The sequence below is a fragment of the Anomalospiza imberbis genome, chromosome 3 (assembly GCF_031753505.1).
Source record: "Anomalospiza imberbis isolate Cuckoo-Finch-1a 21T00152 chromosome 3, ASM3175350v1, whole genome shotgun sequence".
In the NCBI taxonomy this organism is placed as follows: Eukaryota; Metazoa; Chordata; class Aves; order Passeriformes; family Viduidae; genus Anomalospiza; species Anomalospiza imberbis.
Window position 1 is genome coordinate 39,931,205 of NC_089683.1, and position 26,498 is coordinate 39,957,702.

A 26,498-nucleotide genomic window follows, 5' to 3' on the forward strand; every position below is an offset into this window, starting at 1 on the left:
CAAAATTGCACAAAGTACTGAAAATTTAATCAAGTTATAAGATATGGCCACACTGAAAAAGCCATATGAAACAAAACAAAATTCAACCTAAAGCCTAAAAACAAATTACCCCAGCAAACAATAATCATTGTCAAACAACTGCAGTTTCAAACTACCGACCGATGCTCCCCACACACATAGATGGCACTGGGCCGGATGCGCCGCCTTGTATGGCCAGGGAGCTGTGGCAAGAACTTGAAGAATCTGGGCATCAAGTCTAAGCATGCATCATGAAACTTCTTAATCCTCCAGTAGTAAATCAGTGGGTTCAGTGCAGACTTGAGGTAGCAGAGCCAAAGGAGCCAAGTGCTTATCTCAAAAAAGTTGTGCTTGTAGTAGAAGTGGCTGTTGAACGTGGCAATAAGGCTGTAAGTGGTGAATGGTGCCCAACAGACTATGAAGACAAGGAACAAAATCAGGATGGTTGTGAAGGCACGAGTTTTAAAGCTCATATCAATATTCATCTGGAAAGGTCTCTGTAAGCTCATGAGACCAAGTTTGCTGGCCTGGCTGAGACATATGCTATCAGGGTGGCTATGGATACGAACTGCGTTGTGCCGGACAGTGTTGAGTATGCCCATAAAAGAATACAGCATTACCAGGAATGGAATAAAAAAAGCAATTAGCAAGATAACTATCACATAGGCTCGGTAACCTGGGCTTGTAGAGTAGCCAAAAACACACTGAGGTGCTCTCGAGGGTATCTGCAGATTAGGATTCCCTACTGATAACGGAAAAGCAACAACAAAGGATGCTGCCCAGGAAATCACGATAAGAATCTTTGCACGGTAGGGGTTCAGTTTATCTTGCCTCTGAACTATGATAAGAAATCGGTCAATACTAATAATAAGAAGAATGGCTACCCCCTCTACAACAAAAAGCCAGAAGAACATGGCAGAAACTCTGCAAAATATATCCCCAAAAATCCACTGAGTGGTAATGATTGTTATCAGAGCAAATGGCATGTTCAGCACTGCCAGCAGCAAGTCTGCAAAAGCCAGGCTTGCTAAGAGGATATTAATTGCAGATCGCATAGCTGCCTTCTGGTAGACCATCAGGCAGACAACAAAGTTTCCAAGGAAAGAAACCAATAGTATAAATATCATAGCAGCAGAAAGAATGATCTGGAGTGGCAAACTCAAGCTCCTGAAAACTTCTTGTGACGGCAGGCTAGCTGTGGTGTTTACTAGGAAAGTACTTCTCTCAGTGGTGAGCACAGCACCTGAACTATATCTCAACGGCTGTGTTGTGCCACTATGAAGCAAGAACTGGGGAGTGGTAAAATTCATATAGGCATTTTCATAAACAATGAAAGTAGCATTTGAGGTCCCAGAGTGGGCCAGCGTCAACATTGCTGAGAAAACCATTGCTTCAGGAAAAATAAAAGCAGAACCAAAGGTCTTCAAGGCATTTCATCTTGTTCAGGCAGTATTTTGAACTGGTCATTTAACAATCAGAATTCAACGTTTGAAAGCATCAAAGTTCTTAATTTCATGTCAGTATTTCCATCTGAAAAAGAAGAAAGAAATGTAAATTCACAACGTAAAACTCTGAAACCACTGGTAACCTAATGATTGTTCAGCTTTCCTTAATGAGAATAGTATCCTTGATATATGTTTACACTTCAGGTTGACACAATTTACTTAAGCACCAGACATGGGAGTCTCATAATAGTTGGCCTTTCTCTCATAGGCCCTACTCCCATAGTCCTGCTGATACTGTACACTACTCTCAACGCACCACACTTTTTTCCTACCATAACCAAGGCTGGAGAACTTTTGTGTTTGAAAACAAACTTTACTGATTAAGAGTGAATAAACCAAAAAAGTATTTTTATTTGAATCTTGTAATTTTTGAACTAGCTTTGTTATTTTGTTTTGAAATTGCCTACAGGTGGAAACTTTAATAACATTTTAAAATAGCTTAAATAGTATCAGTATATTGCCTATTTGCCTGTTTGGTAAGCACTGAAAGCCTATTTATCCAAGTTATTGCACATAATACAGAATTCTTGATTCCTTGTCAGTCATCCACATCAGACGTGTCAGGAAAAACATGCAAAATGTCCTAACCCGTTATTATGAAATAACTTGTACCCAGGATAAAAGAATTTCTCAATTTGTTGCATTTAGTGGCTCATTGACATTAAGGTGCAGGAAACCATCACTTCTTTGGTCACTACAACTCTTCCCCTGGCAGTAAGCTTTCCTGCTTCCACTAGTCTGGGCATGTTTTTGTTAATTCATCTTGGTATCCCATATAATTCAACCACGCACGCTCTCTTTTTCCTTGTAAATCTAATTCTTACGCATCTTGCCGAACTCCCTCCCTTTTCATTATAGTCATAGAATGGTTTGGACTGGAAGGGCCTGTAAAGATCACAGAATAATGGGGTTGGAAGAGACCGCTAAGATTATCAAGTCCAACCTATGCCCTAACACCTCAACTAGACTATAGCACCAAGTGCCATGTCCAGTCTTTTTTTAAACACATCTGGAGATGGTGATTCGACCACCTCCCTGGGAAGACAATTCCAGTACTTTATTATTCTTTCAGTGAAATTTTTTTTCCTAATATCCAACCTACACCTTCCCTGACGTAGCTTAAGACTGTGTCCTCTTGTTCTGTCAGTTGCTGCCCGGTGGAAGAGATCGACCCCCACCTGTCTACAACCTCCCTTCAGGAAGTTGTAAAGAGCAATAAGGTCACCTCTAAGCCTCCTCTTCTCCAGGCTAAACAACCCCAGTTCCTTCAAATGTTCCTCATAGGGCTTGTGTTCCAAGCCCCTCACCAGCCTTGCTGCCCTCCTCTGGACGTGCTCAAGCATCTCAACGTCCTTCCCAAACTGAGGGGCCCAGAACTGGACACAGCACTCAAGATGCAGTCTCACCAGCACTGAGTACAGGGGAAGAATGACCTCCCTGCTCCTGCTGGTCACACAATTCCTAATGCAGGCCAGGATGCCATTGGCCTTCTTGGCCACCAAGGCACATTGCTGGGTCATATTCAACCAGCTGCTGACCAGCACCCCCAGGTCCCTTTCCACCTGAACACTGTCCAGCCACACCGTCCCCAGCTTGTAACGCTGTAGGGGATTTTTGTGGCCAAAATGTAGAACTCGGCACTTAGACATATTAAACTTCATGCTGTTGGACTCTGCCCATCCATCCAACCAATCTAAGTCTCTCTGCAGAGCCCTCCTTCCTTCCAATAAATCAAGACAAGCTCCCAGCTTCTAGATCTGAACCCCTGCTCTAGCAGCAACACTTTCCACCAGACCAATTTGCTCAGAGCCCAATCCAACCCAGCCTTGAACACTTCCAGGGATAGGACATCCCCAACATCCATAGGTAACCTGTACCTGTGCCTCACCAGTCTCACAGAAAAGAATTTCTTCCTAATATCTTGTGTGAATCTCTCATCCTTCAGCTTAAGACCATTGCCATGACCTTCTTTCCAGACCTCCTGCAGGCCCCCTATAGGTACTGACACAATTCAACATTTCCTTTTAGTTCCAAGCACTGTCTTGCTGCATTATTACTACTAGTATTGTACTGTTACATATATCTGTATGTACATATTCTTAACAAATAAAATGCAAAGGAGTTGAGAGCTCTCTCACCTTTTCAGTGCTATCTTCTCCACTCTGTCTTGGACTACTAAATTAAACACTCTCAGATAACACTTGTGGGATGTGCCCATGGGGAGGACAGTGTGGGAATGCCATGGGAAACTACAGTTGATTAGCACAAGGCATTTCCCCAGAGTCCTCTGCTCCCCAGTGCAGATGAGCACATGCCCATCACCTGTCAGTTTGTGGTTGTCATCTCCCCAAGTTCTGGAAAGTTCCCTGTTCTCGTTGCTCCTAATGGGTCCCTCTGTAAACCACTCCTTCCCTTTTCCCTCATTGGCCCAGTTTATGTTACCACATCCCTGTTCCTCCCTTACACCCTCTTCCCATTGGATCATTTGTACCCTAGGCACTTCTTCCCTCCCCACTTATATACTCTGGCCCCTCCTTCCCTGGGGCTCTCGGAGTCTGCTTTCCCTGAGTGTGGTTGTCTCCCTGCTCCTATTTCTGCCTCCCTATTTCTTCGATCAATCCTCAATAAACCCACTCGGATTCCAGCAGCTCAAGAGTCCTTCCGTCTTCCTGGTGGGTATTTTAATTACGCTATCCAGGCACCCATTGACTAGCCAACTGAGGGTCACCCCATGGGACTCGGTCTGGGGTAGCCTATGCACACTGGCATCTAATCAAGCTGGAAACCAGAAGCATTCAATATCCTTTTCAAAAAATGATCACTACAGCCAGAAACATAAAGTGGGCTTCACCTCATTCATTCTGGATGGCTGCAATAGTCCCTTCTGGCTGTTTTCATGTTTATCATTAGAAAAGGGATAAAGGCATCTTCAGAGGGCAATCTCTCTCCTCCATCTCTGCACATGATGACAAGCTTGTGCTACTAACACAAGCAGCTTATGGTAGCACAAACCCTGCCCACAGTATTTATGCAGGTTCTGTTTAGTATCAATGTCAGTCAAAAATAAAGGGAGGAAGGAATGTTTTTTATGAATTTACACAAGGTCCACATGTTTTGTGTAGGATAAGAAGTTTACCTTTTGCTGGATAATATTTCACCAACAAAGAAATTAACTGTGAGACAACAAAATCTGATCTATGCCCCCAGTTTGGACTTCCAGCAGTCTGAAAGCAAGCCTGCTCAGGCTGCTGTCAGGAATTCATAAAATAAAATCAGCACCCTTTCATTCCCTGACTATCTGCAAGCTCTATCACTAAAAGATTTCTAGGGCCAGGCTATCATCAGCATTTTATTTCAGATAAATCATTAACCTCTCTGTGTCCTCTAATTTTCAACAGTATCACAAAAGATATTATTATAAACATCTTAAGTTAATTGACTCTTGTGGTGGGCCGATCCTGGCTGGACACCACATGCCCACAAGAGCCGCTCTTTCACTCCCTTCCTCAACTGGCCAGGGAAGAAGTATTACAAAAGGCTTGTATGTTGAAGTAAGAACAGGGAGAGATCACTCAACTGTTACTATGACAGGCAAAATCTCAAATTGGGGAAATTAGATCAAATTATTACCAATTAAATCACAGTAGGGTAATGAGAAAATAGAGCTAAATCTTACAAATACCTTCACCCCACCCCTCCCTTCTTCCTGAGTTTAACCTTCTGCCTAATTATCTCTATCTCCTCCCCACCAGCAACGCAGAAGGACAGGGAACAGGGGCTGCAATCAGTTCATCACACGTTGTCTCTGCTGCCCCTTCCTCATCAGGGGGAAGACTCGAACTCTTCCCTTCCTCCAGTGTGGATTCCTCCGATGGGAGAAAGTCCCCCATGAACGTCTCCAATACAGTCCTTCGCACAGGCTGCAGTTTTTCTTGAACACTCACATGTGGGTCCCTGCCATTGGCTCTATAAAGCGTAGAGGAAGCTTCTGTCAGCTTTTCACAGAAGCCACCCCTGCTACCAAAACCTTGTCACACAAACCCAATAAACAGTCATACAAATTCCACTTTCTTACTGCTTGAATCAAAGTTATAATTTTCTATTTTGTCCTATTGTATTTCAAAGATTGTAAAATTCGTCAAAAGTATATAAAGCTGTGTACATAGACATTTTGCAAAAACTACCAATTCCATTAACCTTATTATAGATTTTTCTTTCCCTCCATTCTCTCTCTTTATATTTTATTTTTACACTAACTCTTTTAGAGAAAACCTCAAAGTTAATTACAGGCTAAAGTATATATACTAGCCAAAGGACTTCTTTCTTTGATCTATATAAACTTTTCCTCTACTAGTCTTCTTTAACATTTTTTAGAATAAACTATGTAACCAACAGGAAGAAGGTTAACAGAACTTTCCAGAATAAATAAGAAATATTTTAACAATGAACAAGAAAATCTCACCCAAAGTTCCAATGAGGTTTATGACTCCACAAGCTGAGAACACTATGAAGGCAAGGAAGCTGTAGCATTCTGCAGGAACTGCAAAAGAACATAAATTCAGCAAATAATTCTGGATTTAAAACCTTGGAGCAAGAAAATTAGATCCCCAGGGTAGTATCTTTTAAAGCTGTGTAAGCAATAAGTCAGCAAAGGTAACTTCTGCATTTCTGATTGGCTTTGTATAGGTCTTTCCACCAAGGCTCTAAAAGAACTAATCTGCCCTTAGATAAATGTAAAAATCTCCTACAGACAATAATCAGTTTCAAACAGGAAATAAAAAAGGGAGTCTTTAGTTCTGCAGAGAAAAGAGGTCACCGGAAAGATCCTACAAATAAAATCTTTACTGGGGTTCAAGCTCTTTAATCTACAGAAATGAAGAGGGAAATGCAAAACCATGACATTTGCTGATGATGAACATGACCTGCTTTTCAGGTCAATTTAATAAAAAAAAGGTCAACTATAAAAAGGTACAGAGTGATCTCTCAAGAGTTAGTGGCAAGCTAACAGTCGACCCCATAAAATTCAGTGCTAGAGGTAAAGCTGTGCCTATACTGGAAAACGTTATCTGCACAGTAACAGATGCTAAACCAATAATTACCATCCAGAAAAAAAAGTAGTTCTTCAAATTTTCATAGTCTGCTCTATGAAAGCATCAGCCATGTGTTCAGAATTGTTAGCAAAGGAACTGAGAAGAAAACCAAGAGCTAGCTATATACACTGTATATTTGGATACAACACCTGTTACCATACACTTCTATGGCATCTCTTCAGTACTATGTTCAGTTCTGCACCACTTGATCTCTATTAAAAAGCAACTGAAAAAAGGTATCATAGAGGTCTACCAAGTTTTTAGTGACACAGGAAAGTGAATGATTGCTGTCTCTCATAACATAAGAATAGGAAGAGTCAAAGAAATCACAAAACACCTCTGAAGATCATCTTCTCCAACCCCTCTGCTCAAACAGAGGCACCACAGAGAAAAATTGTCAACTCATGCTCAGGGGGAATTTCCTGTTTCAGTTTCTGTCCACTCTCTGCCAGCCTCTATCACTTGGCACCACTGAAAAGATCTTGGCTTTGTCCTCTTTGTACCCTCTCTTCAAGTATTTATATACTTATACATATATACTATACTAAGATCCCCCTGAGCCTTCTCTGCTTCAGGCTCAACTCAGCCTTTCCTCACAGAAGGCATGCTCCAGCCTTTTCATCATCTTTGTAACCCTTCACTCTACTCTCTGCAGTATGTCCGTGTCTCTCTCAAACTGAGGCGCCTACATTTGGAAATTATTATTTCACAAGTAATTATGAAAACATTTGCCACAGGATGTTGTGGATGTCATAGAGCTTCTGTGAATTCAGACAGCATTTGGGACATATTTAATATTATTATACAGATGTCCATGTAGAAAGAGGTGAATCACACCCATCTCTCTCTGCTGACTGCTAAGGATACGTGGCCTTCTGATTTCAATACAGACATCTGAGCACGTACATGCAGTTACTTGACTAGCTTTAAATACACATAACAGAATTTGCTCACTCAGGTTAAGTTTACATCCTTTATGCCACACAACCTCACACTCTGTAGCTCAGCAGAGGCTTAAATGATAACATGTATCATAAAAGCTTTAAAGAGGAAAACAAATAAAACAAAAACCAGAGAAACAACTGCTAATGTTTCATAGTAAACAGTCAAAGCTTTAGAAAATACGGCTATATCCTAAATTTTCCTTCTTAACAGAAGGAACCAGACAAGGGGAGAAGGAGTAAAAGTGTTCTGCATCCTTAACTCAGTTGAAAAGATTGTGCTACTCTGCATTTCTCAAGTCAGTAGCATCCAGTACATAGCAAAGGACAAAGGATCTACAGGTGCCTATAGTTTATTCCTAACAAACCCAGAAAAAGAAAGAAAAATAATCTCATATATGTTCTCTCACCATCCCAGCTCTCTATTCAAATAGCTACATCCCCTTTTGTGCTTTATCCCCTCCGTGTGATGTTTGTATGTTTCTCTGTGCAGCATTAGAGAAGAGGAGGAGAATGACCTCATCCAAGCTGCTGCCTGGACCCAGCCTAGTGCTTAAAGTGGAAAGAGCACCAGTCATTTAGCTGTTGTGTAAGGCATCAGCCCTATCTTTTCAAGAAGGGTGAGAGAGAGAGCAGTGATCAGCTGTTGCAAAGAAGACACCTAACCTAGTAAGAGAACTGCAGGCTTTGGGTCTTGTGTTGCTCCTGTGCTTCTTGCTTCCCGATGGTTTCCAGCAGCACCCTTCTCTGGGCTCTGTTTATCAACTCTGAGTATGAAATATCTGTGTGCAGGGCACACAGAATCTGCATGCTCAGATATTGGTTTGGATTTACACTTATCTAACCTGCAGGCAATGCTCTTTCTTGGCTATCATCCTTCATGGAAGTGACTGACCAGTTCAGCCAATAAACTCAAGAGGTTCCATTCTGTTGCCACCATATATAAATTTTTCTCTTTTTTTTTCCTCCCTACTTAAAGTGAGCATGAACACGATTATTAAACATGTCCCTCCACCCTTCTTCCTACCCTTCCAACTTCTCCAAAATTATGTAAAGATAGAAGTATAAGACAAAAGAAACCAATAAGATAATTTCACAGCAACAGTGGTTCAGTCCTCACTCACTCTTTGAGATCCTGTCATTTCAAAGCCCCAGTCCTCACTGAATGGTAAGAATGGTAATCACACAGCTTGTAAAAGACAACCATGCTTTCACAGATTAAATGGGTAAGTCTACTGATGGTCAGGTACTCAAGCAAGAGGCAGATAGGTACCTTTTTTCAGAGCATTCTCACTTTTGGAACATGTATTCTCACAGATTCTTTGCAGATGCAAAAAAGCTTCATACAATCACTTTTTTTCAAGTTCAGTGCTGAAATTTACTATGTATGCACATTTTCTCTCAAGCAAGATTCTCACTGATATTCAACTTCCTTTTTATGGAACATAATAGACACAATTATTTAAATGAAGTACATACTTAAAGCTAAATAACACACAAATTCCATTCATCAAATATAATTATTGCTAGAATTATGGCGTCTGTTTTTAACAGCTTTAGAAGCTAAAAGGTTCCTGTTCAAAATCTGGATAGCATGATCAACTGGAAATAAAATGTCACTGTAGAGCAGGACGTTAACGAGAATGACTCCAAATCAAAGGCTAGAGAAAAAACTCTGATTTATTTCAAATGCACCGCTCTATTTATAGGGAACATCGTGCGGACTAATTTCATTGGTCTTAGAGTAAAAACATCTCACACCATTGGTGTGCAGTGAATGACGCACTGTGCCAGAACATATCTATCAACAATGTGAACAACAAGATAGATTAGAGAATTATTTACATTCTTTCCCAACTGTCTCCCAGGCTCTCGCCTGGTTAGAAAACCTTCTCTTTTTCTCTCTGACTGAACTGAGAATATTCACAATAAAAGATTATATGCTATATGCAAAACTGACATCAGTCAAAGCCAGGAACTCAAAAAAAGACAAAAGAGGGAACATAACAGTGACATAATAACAGTTAAGTTTAACACAGATCAGAACACACTATGAACAGCTGCCAAAATGTTCAATGACTTCATAAATTTGTCTGCTAAAATCAAGTATATATTGGCAATACTGACCAGCACCAAGACTTCATCCAGCACACAAAAATCATTCTTATTCAGAAACCTGAAGGTAGCACTGCCTGGTACAGTGATCCTATATCTTTGGGATATTTTAAGTGGTCCCAGAAGCTTCTTCATGCTTTATATCTACTATCAATGGTCTTATTTTACAGGCAAGCTTCAGCAAAAAATGATTTTTTGCAACATAAAAAACATTTAAAAAGCAAAATACTCTTAGGAGAGAAGCAATAAAAAGAAGCATGAAGGACATGGGCTTATTTTGTTTTTAAAAGAATTTATGTGCCACAAGAAAATACTCGAATGCTGTCTGACACCACCTTATTGTACAAATAAGCCCAAGACACACCCCTCTAAATACGAATTAAGCATTGTTTCCTATGCAATTAAGCAGAGGCAGGAACATGTTACAATGGAATCCTTTCTGCTAACACCAGTGAAAAGAATGAGTCAGAGCACAAAGCAGCAGGGACAATGTTCTTACTCACCTAAAAGAAACCAGCAGTTTTCAGTTTTAATACCTATTTACATATAACCTAAATTGAAACTAATCAACTACACTGCATGAGTAGATGACCCATAAAACTATTCACAAGAGGCATTACTTTAATTTAGGAAATTGTTCTTTTTTCCACTCTATAAACACTGCTGTGGCAATTTTCATAGGAAAGTACTGTGGGAAACAGTCAGCTCCGCTTTGGGTCATTTAGTACAACTAATTGCTCTCCCGATGATATTTCCTAATGACCTTAATTCAGAGAGCCATTAACTGTCAAGAAACGTCAGTCATGGTAATCATTATCGCTACTGTAAACCACAAATATTCAAAATGTAAAAAATAATTCTGTTTTCTTAGCCCTTGGGAAAAATCATGTTCTCAATTTGCAGATCATGTGAAAGGATTTGGGCAGTTCTAGGTTAATTTCTAGTTCTGTCATATTTCCCCTGACTTCTAACTTTCCCACCAGTTCAATGGTCATATTAACCATAATCATAAGGAAGAGCTGAGTGAGTACTGCAGTACCTTGAGCACCAGTAAACACTGAACGTTATTGAAAACACACTGAAAACATTCATAGTCTCCACCTAGTTATTAATATGCAACTAACAAGCTGAAAACTTCCTAAATTCCTAAATTTTAAGTGAACCTTTGAATTATACATGCAATCACTGTATGTCAGTGTAGTAAAAAAAAACCCAAAACAAACAAACAATGCAATACACAAAACTCAAAGCATACCAATCCAGACAGGGTCCCATGAAGAACAGGAATCATAAGTCATCTTGGGCTGTTTTGTTCAGCTAATTATTCTTTTTCCAAATAACCTGCCAAAAAAAAAAAAGTGACATATTCACATTCAAGGCAGGACAAGAGCAGAATAGCAAAATTTTCCCTGTAAAAAATCTTTTTTTTTTAATTGGGAGAAGTAGAATATTCTGTGTCTCCTGACAGAAGGCAGACTGCATGCCCTCTTTTTGGCAGAAGGTATAGAAAGGACTAAGGCATCAAAGTTTCATCAAACCAAAGAAATCCTCAGCTACATCACCTGTGGATCGTGAGAATCCCACCATTTCATACTAGTATCTGTCAGGGCTGGAGTAACGCGTTGTTTCAGGTCTCATTCAGCTATGTTTATTTCACTTGTAGACAAGCACACAGCAGCGAGCTGCTGTAAGTCTTACTGCATATATCAAAATAAATTCTTACCCTTAACCATCAGGATCTTGATCTTTATATTCCTAAAGATGCTCAAAACAGTAACATTTGAATCTACTACTGAGCATCATAAAGATAAATAAATTTTCCCCAAACAGCAAAGATAGCAGCATTGGACAAAAGACAAGAAAATAGGTCTAGAGAGGAAGAATAAATCATTGAAGTTTCAATGCAGGATCTCAGCACTTCCTTTACACATGGTTGTACCAATCAATCATCATCACAGTGCTAATATACCTCAGATAGCTAAATTGTTTCTGCAAACTGGGCCTAAAATAGCTAAAAAACTCCATATTCTATCATGAGTTCATGACAGAATCAGTTATCATCAGATATCATCAGTTCCTAACTGAGAATGTCAATTTTCAAGGTAGCTTTTCCTTATACTCTTAGAAGGAAGCCATAAAATTTCAGTGAGCCTTGAAAACTGAGTTTATGTCACACTAATAGTTGTATGTGACCTAATTAATTTATAAAAATATATAAAATATATAAAAAATATATATATAAAGAGGACAAATATATGAGACACTTTACATGCTTGCATTTAAAAGGCTACACAAATTCTAATTTCTGCAAGAATAAGCTTTAGGAACATCTCAGGCTTCATTTGCCAGACTAGTGTCTGCTGAGACATCTGCTTTCTGCAGAACACATTATCTAGCCACAAGGGAAGCTGGTGTCTGAAAGATTTTTCTGATAATCTATTAATACAATTTGTTTTCCATGAGCACAAAAATTTGGTCTTTGCATTTATTCCACAGAACAAAGAGGGAAGGAAAAAATTCTCAGATATACCCATGTATAAAACAGATAAAATGTAGCCATTGGATTATTATAGACTTTCACCATTTGGTTTGTTCCCTCTGTAGTGACGTAAGTAATATAAACTGGTAATGTTCCTCCTTCTGCTTTCTGAAGTGTCAAAGAAGTGAATAGGTTTGCAAGGAGGCAGAAAACTACCAGGAACCTGGACAAGATTAAATACCTCAATAACCTGTAAGATATTCCCACCAGACAAGCACATCCTCTGACACAAGAGCCACTTCCAATCTCTACTTACATGATCATAGAAAATATTCCCAACTCTCACTAAAATAAAAGCACCTTTAAAATCAGTTTAGACAAGCATCTGAAACATCATGATGAACTAGGAAATTCTTTCACTTCTAACCTCCAACAAGAAAAAAAAACAAAACATAAGTACTTTTCCAAACTACATCTGGAAAATTTTATTAAATTGGAGTACATTGCAGAGCTTGCTGGGCAAGATTTCTTTGGGTAATTTTCTCTTGACAGTTAGGGGTTAAAACTGTTTCATAATGAAATTCCTTTTTTTCCACTCCATTATAAATTATTAGTCACACTTTTTTCTAAGAAAAGAGGGGAAAAGCTTTGTAACCCTTCATGAAATTTGAGTGCAAGGATTCCTGATCCTGCAAAGAACTCTACTTGAGGAATTACAACCTTGATTATATCAGCATTTAGACCTGGCAGAGCTACTGAAAGGATAGACCTGACCTTTTCCTTCTTCATTCACTCATTCCTGAACCCAGCTTCCCAGGCCCAGAGAGAAGGAATAAACTGAACTAAAACAGATCCTGGCAAGCAAATTTAAAAATTTCACATTTCTGGCCTGAAGCTGTGAGATGCTGGGGAACACAGATCAAGGCTTAAGACATAGATTCAGCTTCTACATACTAAGAGGTATTTTAATTTAACAGTCAGTCCTGTGCCACAAGCAAGAATAGTGCAAAATCTGTACTTACTGATGATCATAAAATAATTTGCATCTTTGATTCCCCGAACCAGGAGCTGTCATTTACAAAGAACTGAAATAGTGGAATTAAAGTCACAAAGATCTTACACATAATTAAACTTAAAGGTGTTTCCCACAAATATTCAGATTACATTAAAGACTTAGCAAGAGACTAGAGAAGATCAGAAATATTATGAAATTGCTTTTCAAATGAGTCATAATTTTGTTACATACTTTACTGATAATTCACTATGTTTCCTCATGCCTACTCTATAGCCATATTTTATCAAGTTTTCCTAACATATTTTGGGATACTAAGTCAAACCACAGGCAACAATGAAGTGAAATATTGAAAGCTTACTTCCTTCACAAGAGTCCGAATATCAGAAGATAATAAGCAAGTAAAAAAGTCTGCTTCAAGTCAGAAAGCCTTAAGAGAGTTGTCCTAAGGCTATTTTGGCTTTTCAACTACAGAAACTTATCCACTATATTCTCTGAACTCTGTGAAAATGCTCCACCTTCATATACCTTAAGGTAAAGATCTAAAGGCTCCTTGCATTACATCATTCTTACTTCCACTGTAGTGCCCCAGTAGAACCAACATACACTATTGCATTGCCTTCTGCTAAAAACAGGGGAAGATGAATTTTTCTGTCAGTAGTTTGGACGACAGCTGTTAGCATACTCTCTTTTGTAAGCAAGGGCTTACAAAACTCAGCCTATAAACATGGTAATGCCAGCAGCAGCACTCTACACTGGTGGAATTTAAGCTGTATCTCCCACAGAAACATACCTGTTTCTTGAAACAAAATTTATCTTAATAAAAATTCATCTATTTGTAAAAAGTTGCAGGGATGCTAATGAAAAAGTGATTAGAATGGCCAGATGTGTACACTCTTCACACAGTGTGCTGCCCACAAGTTCCTGGGATTTGATTTAGCTCCTGGAGCAAAGCGATCAGCCCTGCTTCTGCTTTTCCCTCAGGGATTCAGGTCATGCTAGAGCCAAGTTCTGTGCCTGCCCAGGAGTCCTGCTGCTGCAATACAGGTGTTATGGATCTCACTTCTTGGCACTTGGCTCCCATGGAAGAGGTCCTGGTAGCAAGTTAAATGAGGTGACTCCCCACTCACAGCATTCTGCCGAGGGCTCAAAGGTTGCAATGGTAAGATTTAAAGGAGAACTAAGCAAAGATTTATTTTATATGCCTATTTATATTATAACCTTTCTTCTCATACATATACACACATGGGCATATATTTCCAATAGTTATTATTATCTCTATTCAGCCAAAGACAAACATAAAATGTTTAATACAAAAAAATAATCTAAAGTTATAAGGTTCCTTTGATTTTTTCCCCAGATTTACCCTATACTTTGCTTTTAGTCTAAATTAGTGTATTAAAAATCAGCTACATGTTACAATAGTAACTTATTTTTCCTAATACAGAGAATAAATAAACAGTTAAATTATTGATAGTTATCTGTGTCATCTGATTTGATAGCTTCAGAATTATTTTTGGGTCATGTCAGCCAACTGGAATAAAACTTAAGACAGCAACTATTTTGGAGAAACAATCCTAGTCAGAAATCTATTCACACTAGAGATTAAAAGACAGTTAAATTAAGAGCTCCCATCTGGACAACTCTCAGGGTGAGATGATGTATTACAGACATTCAGAACCTATGCAATACAGGCACTAATAATTTCTGTTCAGACCCAACAAGCAGGGCTTCTAACATGCATCCCAAAGAGATTAAAAAAAAATATTACATTTGCAAGCCAAAAACATTTAAATCAGCTAGTCTGATGATTTTTAAAGCACACTTTCTTTTCATGTAATACAAGAGATCAATACTTCAATTTATTCTGGGCTTTTTAATTATAAAAATGAAAAGTAAACAAATATCAACTGAAGAATTCAAATCCTTACTAGGAACAATTTTTTAAAGTACCTTATAATTCCTTGTTACAAATAAATTAACAGCTAATCAAACGGATTCTGAACTACTCATTAATTCTGTGTTACTTGGGACCTTTTAAGCAAACAGAAGACCAAATCAAATGCCTTCCATAGATAGTTACAGCAGTTCTGAGTTCACAGACTTCGTATTTAAGAAACGTTTCTTTCCATGGAAAAGCTCCTTCAGTAATAAGTTAGGTATTTTCACACTATTTTTAAAAAGTAGAGAAATAAAAACCCAAAAATATGAAAAAACACACATCCCCTAAAATAACAGCAAACCAACCAAAAAAACAAAACAAAACAAAACAAAACAAAACCACTAAAAAATAAAAACATCCCAAATCCCTTAAACCTACAAAGAGAAGTATTACCTTACTAGAAAGGTGTAATCCATTAATTCCTGCTATCTTCCACTTTGGTAGCTAAAGATCATATTTCCCTACTCAACCATTAAGTATGCTCAACTAATTAATTTTGCAAATAATAACAGTGTTTCTTCAGTTACTGAGAAGTTTACTCAGTCTCTGTTTAGACATGAAATTGAACCTGAGAAAATACTGTATGGAATTTATCATCCTGCACCCAGAATAACTTTAATTAGCATAAATGTAACATATAACTTCTAATTCAATTAGAGCTACTCAATAACAGCTGAAAAATTCAGACCAAGAGACTCATATCAACCTTTTAAAACACTGAAACAGACAAAAGTTACAAACACCTCAAAGTTATGGGCATGATTTATAGGAAAACAAGGGCAATGACATCTGCCATGAGATCAGAAAATTAAACCCTTGCCTCTATGCTCTCTGCAAACCTCTTTATAGACCATAATGATACTGCTGATATTAACATTATTCATCATTAGACATCAAAAACAAACACACATAAAATCAAAAGTGATGCTTCTCCTGTATTTCCAACTCAGGAGAAAAAAAGAAGAAAGCTCTTTATCAACAGCTTTCTCATGGATCCTACTGCTCCCTCCACAACACAATGAGCACACAGAGAGTGACTTATAGGAAGATTTAAGGCATTAGGAGCAACCAGCCACCAGGACAATTAAACTTGCTCAGTTCCAAAGCCCCTCAGCAAAAGAGCTATTATAGAGGAAAAGTCATGTTTTACATGCCATGAAATTCTAGACTGTGCCTAGCTACTACTCCAGTGAAAAGACAGTGGCAGATCCTGATCTGTATGTATACTGACAGCACTCATAAATCCAGTCATTTGACAATCATGGAGGGAAAAGTTATAGTGCCTTAAATGGCATCTCCACAAAGACCTCTGTTGCCTACCTGGCAGAAAAGACCAGAAACAGTTCTCTCAAATGTACTCTAAATAACAGTTCAAATGCTGCATGTTGAGAAGGTTTAACACTGCTGGAACAGACACATCTTCCAGAATGTGTTTTACTGGAAACAGTTTAATTTCAATTCACAACACATAGAATGGAAATTCTACCAACCACCTGTACATACTTAAAACCTTCCTTAGCCTTCCATTTCCTGTTTAGCTTACAAACTATCTTTGCTTGGCAAGTTCTTACCAATTTCAGACTTACTAAGAGCTCTCCAGACCTTTTTGTTACAAAAGTAGCTAAGGCACCTTTCTGAAGCTCCACAGACTGAACCATTGCCTGTCTTCCCAGTCCACCTTATCAACAGGAGAGGTTGCCATCTGTCCTGCAGGCTCAGCTTACTTAAGTCTTTATCCCTATTAGTTGTATGCTTAGCCAGAATGGCTCAGGTATGTTTGCCCTTTTCACTGGTAAGGAAAAAAAAAACCAAAAACACCACCTCTGCTGCATCAGACATTAACCCTGGTCTGGAAACCGGAAACATTTTCAGCAAAAGCACTAGGCAAAAAAGAGCCAGGTATCTTCTTGGGCAGAGCAAGTATCAAAACCACAATTCAATTCCCTTGCTCTGAGCAACTTCATGTATGTGCATCAAATAGCTATAATATATATGTTTTATATAGTTCAAAACCATGAAGTTCAAAACCTGTAACTTCACCAGGTCTGTAGAAGCTCTGTTCTTTCCCAAGTACTCTGAAGCAACTCAGCTCACTTCCTCATATTAGTTTTTCAGTCAGACGATACTGCTGCCAGATCTTTATACACCGCTACCTATCCACTAGTCAGTAGTTTGAATGATTATTTTAGAACCTGTTTCTCTGTACAGCTTCTGTCCATTTTCTAATTCCCATAGCAATTTTTTGTTCCGTGACCCACATGCCAGGTAAAGTGAGTGGGAAGTTAAGGTACTTTTGTAAATACTAATAAAGCAATGAAAATTAATGAGCCATAAAATACAGGAAATTAACTTCTCATCACATCATCTAGCTACCCACCTAAATGAGTTAAAAATACCAGCTTCAAGCAGTCTGATATTCTAGGGACACCCAGTTGCCACTTCATTTATAGTCTGTTTCCTTAGCAACACTATAATCCATCTGTCTGCAGAAAGCTAAATTCTCAAACCATATCCTCCCGTACACCGGAAATAAGCTCAAAACCATTTATATTTTAAACAGTCATCATGATTACTGAGCATATAAATGAATCTGAAACGGCAATAATGTCCTTAAAACACACATGCAAACTCTCACTGCTATAGTTTGAAAAGCTGGTTCCCATACTGAGAATATCTTCCACCAAGAGTTTCAGAAATGAAAATACTTCACCTTTGTTTCACCATGTCCAGCTGAAGAAGCTTTCAGAACTGCACCTGGTCAATCAGTTATCTTAAGACTTTTCAAAGAGAAGTAATTTGCAAGACCTAGAATGCAATGCCATTAATGGTGGCCAAAAATACCCTGATGAAAGTTGATCACATTACAAAGTAGAGCCACTTGTCTTAGAAGTACTTACTCTTCAATTTTTGCTTCTAAAACTATAAACATCATCTATACAAACCAAACTAAAAATCCAGTCCACAACAGTAGCTTTAAACATTGAGGGTGTAAAAATAACAGGTTCAAAAATATTCAGGAAATCCAGGTGAAGAACTGGATGGTAACTAGCAATTTCCCAGTGAAACGGCATAACATCAGACCTTCTATCACAGGATGAATGGCTACAACTTAAAATCACAGAATGTATTTTAAACATACACCATTTTGCATGAATTTGGCAACTTCAACCTTGCAAAGTTATGTAGAATAGAACCACCGCTGCCTGTATCTCAAAGACTCATCAAAAGCAAGCCAGTCTTTAATCCACAGAATACCTCTGGCATGCAGTGAATCATTTCAGTTCTGTAAAACTTTGTATGACTCAGTTGTACAGTGGTGGCACACAAGTCCACATTGCCTGACCTGCTGACAGCAACGAAGAGAGATTTGAGCAGGCTGAGCATTAAACTGAGTAGTCCTTTTGGCAATGTTTGGCAAAACTGGTAAGCGTTTATCAAAATGAAGTCCCAACTTCAGACCCTAGGGAATTCTGCTTCCTTACCAGCATCTGGTATTACACACAGCATGCCCCTCCTTTTCTTTCTACTAGGGCTGAGACTGATTTCACCTAACTCAACACAGCTTTGAGGTAACCACATAACATAAGCTTACTCAGCAGTCAGACAGAACATGCATTTCTAGAAAGTGAAGTCACCTAAATCATTTCATGTACCTATTTTATTTCTCTTGTTTTGTAACAGTACAGTATATGAACACCTCTGGGTACCTATAATGGTCTGCACACATCTGCCTGAAAATCTGACTCATGCTTCCATATAAGAGCAACATAATGCTTAATAGGTACATTCTGCAATTCTGTAGTCTCAGCAAACTACAGAAATTACTGTGTCAACAGATGACACCAGCTTCCCCAAGGAGTGATTCACCAGGGTCCCCCTCCCTGGAGTCAAGATGCCAGGATCCTCAGTGTGCTCTGAAGCTAGCCAGGATCCCACAAACACTGTAACAGAATCAAGACAACCCATCTTTCCCATCATTTCAGAAGTGCGAAATCTTGGAAGACCACCAAAGTGACTGGTGGGTCTCTGAACCAATTCCTAATTCACACTCATTTATACTGGCATCAAGAAACAAATAATCTGATTGTTTATTCAAATAGCTACATATCCAAGAACAGACTTTGTAAACACTGCAAAAATAAAAAAAACCCCAGAGAGAATATTCCAGGGCTATTTTATTTTCAGCCTTGCTGAAGTATATTCAGCCTTGCTTGAAGTATATCACCATATTGGCAGTGTACCATGAAGATGCTTTTTCAAGTCTATCATTTGTGGCTGCCTTGAAAACATATTTAATCCAGTTCATTTGGATCTAACAGTTTAACAGCATAAGTGCTATTACCTGAGATTTCATGCTTTGATTTGATATCTCCAGAAAAGATGAATGCAGTCAGAAATTGCCTTCTAATCAAAATGAAGGAAATGGGGAGGGAAAACACTCCTAACTTCAGTCAGCAAATGCACTCAACCCCATCCCTATCATCATAATAAATGCAATGGAAATTTCTGACAGCAGATGCAGATGTCCCAATATCAGTAATGCATAGTACAACTTCTCCCTGTTATAAATACTCTCAACATGCCTTATGAGTCATTATTAAATATTGCCAAATTTATTTTAAATGTCACCTCCTTATCATAAGTGGCACACTTGGAGCTTGAGCAGACATGCTGAATGAATTCAGTTGTGTAAAGGATAGAATTAGCTTTTCTCAGCTCTACCGACCCACAAACCCTTGAAACCAGAAATAAGACATGTGGTGGAAGGCCCTACTGCAAGTTGATTTTGCTTCAAGAATAAAGAGGTAGTTCCTTTCCAGGCCACACAATTTTCCCAGAGTACTCAAGCATATGAAGGTCTGGGGTACTAGTGGGCATGTGTGTACTGTTGAGAGAATGGAAGCAAAAATACAGCAGACTCATTTTTGTCTACATTTCCTAACATGTCTTTGGCTAGATGTGGGAAGTTTGGATTTTTGTTTGGAGATTTACTTTGGTTCTTGAAGTCATTTTGGTAATAGGATGAAGCATAGGAAATGTGGATATGAATTTTAAATCATTACTTGATGTTTATATATGCCAAAGCATATGCACATATAGTTAGTAATATCAAAATACCATGTGTATATGATGTTCAGTGCTTTTAAACACATCCACAAGTCTCATGTAAGACTCAAGAAAATGGTCTACAGAAAATTCAAAAGTGACAACTGATAAAAGAGTCAAAATTAAAATTACCAAGTAATAAAAGGCTTGTTGGAACATCCACTGAAAATAAGAACTTAATCAAGATATATAATGTGTTTTCAAATTACATTTCAAGTCTTTGACAAAAGAAAGTCATCTCTATTTTTCACAAGGTATCAGTCTCTTTCTATCATTATACAAAATGAACCTTGTACAATCCTTTGAAAGGGATAATTTCATGAATTACACCACTGATGTGGAAAACTAGTAGCAATAACTGCTTCTAAGTAGTATCAGGTTTTGAAGTTATAAGACAGCTTTAGAAAGACAGGATTATTATTTCACAATTTGCATTAAAAATACATGCTTTTTCTTCTGCTTTGCTGCATGGTTTCCCCTTGTGCTCAAAGCAATCAAAACTGAACACCTCTTGTTTCTGAAATTTTCTGCCCTCGCCCCCTCACTTTTTTGCCTTTTTAAAAGGCAGGATAACTTGCACAAGACAGTAGGGTAATGAAGATAATTCAACTTTTCCTGAAGAACTGAGATACAGAGATGAACATCACTACTAAAAAATACACATTGAAGTTAATTATTAAGCATTCATAATAGGCCGTAAGTAAGACATGTGATCGTACATTAAGCAATGACAAGAAAATAAAGGACTGGAAAGGTGCTCGCTAAGGATTAACCTTGCCTGGATATATAGCTGGATACAAAGGCTAAGAGCCATTGAGACTCTAATGATACAAAGCAGAAAGACACTGAGTAAATAATACAGCCATAGGTAAAATAAACTACTTTCTGAACAGGCTTATTGTTCTCCCCACTGATTGAGCCTGAAAGGCTAGTTGAGACTACTTCAGTGTTAGTGTAGTACTCTGTAGATCATTTCTAACAGAGCCCTCAAAAGTAGTCAGTGAGTTTAAATTTGCTATGCAGGGGGTCCATACACCTAATAAGGTGGGAAAAAAAATCACAGGATGACATAGCTGGCTTTCAGAAGCCCAGCTTGAAGACTTAAATTTACCTCCTAAACTACCAGCATCTACTCACTACACACAATGAGGCAGTCACCTGATGGAAAATACAATGCATGCTCATATGTGAGAAAAGAGAAATTTCAAACATCTAATCTGTTTCAAAAAGCAAGGCTAGCAAAGAACTTTTATTTTGCCCCCATAAACAAAAAAGTAATCCAATTGATTTGATCAGCCTGTTACTGAATGAGGTGTGCAACCATGGCTGGAACAGAATTGGTTTTTATGTACTTGGCAAAAGTTATCGATATTCCTAACAGAAAGTGAGCTACTAAGCATTAGAAAAATATCTGTGGCTTTTAAGAGCACAAGAATCTCATTCTTCTTGGATGTTCACAGCAAAGGACCAGGACAATCGACACAAGCTACAGTATGGTAACTTCAATTAGGCCTTAAGGAAAAAACTTCAGTGACAGTTGTCAAACACTGGAACAGGTTACTCACACAGGCTGTGTAATTTCCATCCTTTGTGATTTTCAAAACTCAAGTGGATGTGATCCTGAGCAACCTCATCTAACTTTCAACCAGACTCAGCTCTGAGCAGAGAGGTGGCCTACATGACCTCCAGGGGTCTCTTCCAATCTCAATTATTCTATAGTTCTGTGCGCCAGCCTCAGTTCACCTAGGTTATAACAGAGATTATTTCCTCACTACAGTCTGCAAAAGCCAAACACTGGATCTGAAAGCCAGTTTCCTCTTTGCTTTCTAGACCTGATCTGCTTGGTCAGCTGACCTGACCTATGCAACTATAGGGTTAGATTAGGACAAAATAGTCACACTGGCCAAAAGAAGTGACTAGAAACTACAATTTATTAAATCAACAAAGAAAAGGATGTGGCAAAAAAATATAGAAAGCAGCAGGGCAATAAGATAGCCCAAGAAGAAACAGGTAAGTAGAATACTACAGGAAAAACAACAGTAAAGTCACCAGACAGAATGGGTGGCCAACAGAATGGGAACTGTGCATCAAAGCTTCAAGTCAGTTGTATTATATTACATAAAAATTAGAAGGAAATGTGAGTTATTTAATAATAGATGTATTAAGGCTGCTATCTCTCTTCATTGTCAAGCCACCTATGGATCACAACCTACCACTACATTTTAGACAGTTACAGCCTGAGTTGGCATTTAGACGTTCTCACTTTGCTAATGACATCAGAAATTATCAAAGATACCCCAGAAAAAAGATACACCTTTTGCATCTATTTCTTTTAGGGGTGAAAAAAAAAAAAAAACCTGAGAAAATTGCACACCCAAAAACTATGTTAAAAAATTAGGTTCAAAAGTCAAGCTCTGAAGACTTGAGAAGCAGCAGTTAAACCTTGTGACTTCAATTAAACCCTGTGACATAGGCTTTAACTACGTGACTACATACTACTTATCCACACGGAATCTATCTTCTTTCAGAAGGTCACCAAGATGAACAAGTGTTCAAAACCTTTCTTTCTCCACAATTATTGTATGTCACCATGTCACATTTAGTCAACGTGATTCAAGCCTTGCTTTAGTAATTACAAGGAGGAGAAAATCCAGGACAGATGCAAAAGTTATAACCAGTCACTAAATTTGGTTGCCTTATTCGAGATGCAAAGCATTCTGAAAAAAATTGGGTCCTAGATAGTATAAGGCACAGTTCCCACAGGCCACATCATCACTGCTTCAAAGCTTTAAATTTCCAAACTCTTCTGTGCTTATGTGGTCTTGATAATATTCTTTTAAATACAGCTTGTGTATAATAAACATCTAGATTGAGGTAAATTAGGTTACAGTTATGCAAGAGATTTCTCAAAGCACCATTCAGACCAGTGGCATTCCTCAGATACCTCCAACATATGTTTAAGTGTAATACACCTTACCAAACCAGTGCTTTTACACAGGCAAGGAAAAAAAAAAAAAAAAAAAAAAAAAGATAGCTCACCTTTCTCCTAAACCACACAGAGAAATAGCTTAATATTAAGAATTGTATTTTATGAGGCTTCATTCTAATGAAATCAACAGGAATTTCACTGTGCCAAGCTGCTCATTTGGGAAAGTACTTTAGAGTATTAACCCAGTCCCATCATATACTTCAGGCTTACAGAAGTATCTAATTATCCTCAGCTGGAAATGAGATGGTTAAACAATTTTCCTATTCAAGTTCAAACTGTGCTACTAGCTAGGTTAGCAAAATAAAGACTGCCGGCAAATTACAGAGATAAAAAGTACACCATTCTATTAAAGTATTTTATATGTCTATGAGAGGCAGCATGACCTGACAATTTTTGACCTGAAACTCTACTTTTGCATACTACAAGTAGGATTTCTCAGACGACAGTTACACTTCCTCTTGCCTCACCTCATTTTGAACAACTAAGTCTGACATCTGAAGCATTTAAAAAACCCCAAAAACAACAAACCCAACTTGCTCTGCCCAAGTTGCTACTTGTAACAAAATCATTATGGAGGTTCCATGTGACTGCAGGCCATGGACCTTCACATTTAGCCATCAGGACTGCTCATGGACGTGCACTGCCCTGGGAGCACATTTCCAGACAACCAGAACAAGTCATGTAAGGCTCTTCCTGATCTTCTTTACCTCTCCCTTATGGACAAGTGGGAAAACCACCAAGCCTTCACCTACTCCCTCTTCAACCCCTTGCACAAGCAGAGAAAAAAGGAAGAAAGCAGCCCTGGCACTTCTAAGCAGCTGACTATGAAAAGCAGCATTTTATGGTGCCAGAAATCCTCAATGCAGGGAAATTAGAGCACTACCATTGAGTATAGAGTTAAGGGAGGCTACCTGCAGATAGACTATGTCACAGATAGACTATGTCCACACCAGTTAATCCAAGCAATGCCAGGAATCTTTCCCTGGAAATGGAATTCACTGTCACACAGACTGCTGAGCTGCCACACGCCAGCAGAGCATCCTTCTAACACAGGCCAGCTACAGGTCTCCCATGCAAATTTCCTGTTCTGAAAGGCAAGAGAGTTAAACAGCATTGACAAGGCCTAACCCACAGCACTTAGCTTCAGAACCAGAGACTGGTCTTGGGTGCATTTCATTAACTGCAGAGAAGAAATCACAGCCTCTCCAAACTTTATCTGCTATTATTCCTAGAGATATATCTTAAAAGTGGCAGATGCAATGATGAGACACACAAGCAATGCCTGATCAGCAGCACCTGACAAAAGTCACCTACACATTATAGCACACAAGAAGAAAATTAGAAACTCGTAGAGTTCATCTTGCTTTCTTCCTGTTTCCTCTGAGTAGGCAGATATTGCATGTGAACTAGTAATTTCCAGAGTCTCATTTATTTTCTCACTTAAAAAAAAAAAGTTTGATACATTTAGAATACATTCTTACAGTAAGGCTACTCTCTAATAAAGGAGTAAGGTAGAATAGCTAATAGAATGTACTTCAGAGCACTGATCATTTGGCAGTAGATATTTCAAAGGGAAGTTATTTAGAAATTACTTCTAATTACCAGTCATTACCAAATTTGCTTCTGTAGATCAAGAATGTAATTACTAGCGGGTCTACACTGTTATGCTGGAGCTACAGCAACATTGATAAACACATTTTCATAACAGATAACTGTGCAAAATCAACAAAACCCCCATATTTTACAAGTGACAATACACAGCTATTCTGTGTTACCAATCTTGAAATAAATATCTTTGACATTTCTTTACATTTTCAGTTAACTTGAAATGGTCTATTTAAAATTGCCCTTTTCATAATCTGATGCCTCTGACGCCTTTGCTCTAATGTTAGAATGTGCAATATGTCCCACAGAAAATGCATTATGTAAAACCCATTTGCCACTGCTTAAGAAATCATCACCCATTTCAGTAAGGACAAACAATTTTGTTTAATAACCTCCTTGGGCACGGATCTAACTTTCCAGCCACGCCTAGCTCTGACCATTGAAAATTCCTATGTTACCTGTATCTTTCTGTAAATCAACTGTTTCATTGGAAAAGTGTTTTTGTTAATTTACAAGAAAAACTTTATCATATGCTTCGTTACATACATGCATATATACACATATATATACTAGGCTGCACTGTATCATTTGACTTTTACAAAACAAGCTTGGAACACCATGTGGCACACCCAAACAAAAATTACATACTCTTTTAAGCAGATAAAAACAATCAAAACCAAGAGAGATGTCTCTATTTATTTTTTCCAGGAGCGACACGCACACATCGTACCGACACCGGCGGATTCAAGAGTTGAGCAGAAGCAGCAGCCTCATGAGCAGGTGACAAGCCAGCAGACAGCTCCCCCGTGCCTCTAAGCAGTGTCCCGGGAGCCGATCCCAGGGAGCCGGCGGGAACCTGGCCACCTCCCGGGACGGAACCCCGGCCGGAAGCGCGGCCCCCGCGCCCGGCCCCACCGCGCCGGAGGAGGAGGTAGCCCCCCACAGGCGGCTCCACGGGCCCCGGGACGCGGCCGAGCGCGCCCACCCGACTCCGGCAGCGCTCCTGCCCCCGCTGCCCGCCGACGGCTCCAGCGGCCCCGCCGGGAGAAGAGACGCCCGGTTCTCACGCAGCCTCCTCGGGGCGCCGACCCCCGAGCAGTCCCGGCCCACGGGCATGGATCCCCGGGGCTAGAATGCCTTCCCGGTGGTGGGACCACGGACAGGGGAAGCGGCACAGCCGTGGGCGCTCCCTGCGGTTCCCAGCACAACTCTCCCCGCTCCCGCCGCCCGTCCCGCCGTCCCTCTGCCGGGCGGAGCAGCGGCCGGTCCCGCGGAACTGCCGCGGCCGCGGCGCGACGCCGCCGCTCGCCTCGCCTCGCCTCACCTCACGGTGTGGCCGGAACCCTGCGGAGCCCGGCGCAGCACAAGCCCGGCCTGAGCCCATCCGTCCGGGAAGTTTCCTGCCATCACAGTAGCCGGAGAAAACAAAAGCTTCAGAGCCGGGAGAGGGAGGAGAAGGAGGAAGGGCAGTGCAAGCAGAAAAGTGAGGGGCATTGCTCGCCCGCCGCGCCGCTGCCCTCGGCTGCTGACTCCCGCGGAGAGCAGCCTGCTCAGCGCCGCCTCCCCATTTGCTTCGGCGGCGGCTCTGCTGCCCGGGCAGCGCCGCGGAACCGGCGGACCTAGGAGCAGGCAGGCGAGCCAGCGCCTCCCTCGCTTCCCTCCGTCCGCCCGTCCCTGCCCGCCCGCCGGCAGCACG

The 26,498-nt window shown here is 39.7% G+C and overlaps 1 protein-coding gene across 4 annotated transcripts; it reads right to left on the minus strand.

The window, feature by feature from the left end:
• Positions 1–26,490, minus strand: GPR63 (G protein-coupled receptor 63). Of its 4 annotated transcripts, none has more exons than XM_068184115.1 (4): positions 26,127–26,490; positions 10,925–11,010; positions 5,986–6,063; positions 1–1,548 (listed from the first exon to the last, which is right to left on the minus strand). In XM_068184115.1, the coding sequence occupies exon 4, from the start codon at positions 1,404–1,406 to the stop codon at positions 147–149; it is 1,260 nt and encodes a 419-aa protein (XP_068040216.1). In that variant the 5' UTR covers positions 1,407–1,548; positions 5,986–6,063; positions 10,925–11,010; positions 26,127–26,490; the 3' UTR covers positions 1–146. The 4 variants fall into 4 exon arrangements, with proteins under 4 accessions (XP_068040216.1, XP_068040217.1, XP_068040219.1 ...); XM_068184116.1 differs by lacking the exon at positions 26,127–26,490 and adding an exon at positions 25,533–25,633; XM_068184118.1 differs by lacking the exons at positions 10,925–11,010; positions 26,127–26,490 and adding an exon at positions 9,682–10,595.
• Between the last annotated feature and the right edge of the window lie 8 nt (positions 26,491–26,498).

Coding starts and splice junctions, on each gene's coding strand:
- GPR63 (XM_068184115.1), bottom strand. CDS start 1,406: ATGGTTTTCTCAGCAATGTTGACGCTGGCCCACTCTGGGACCTCAAAT.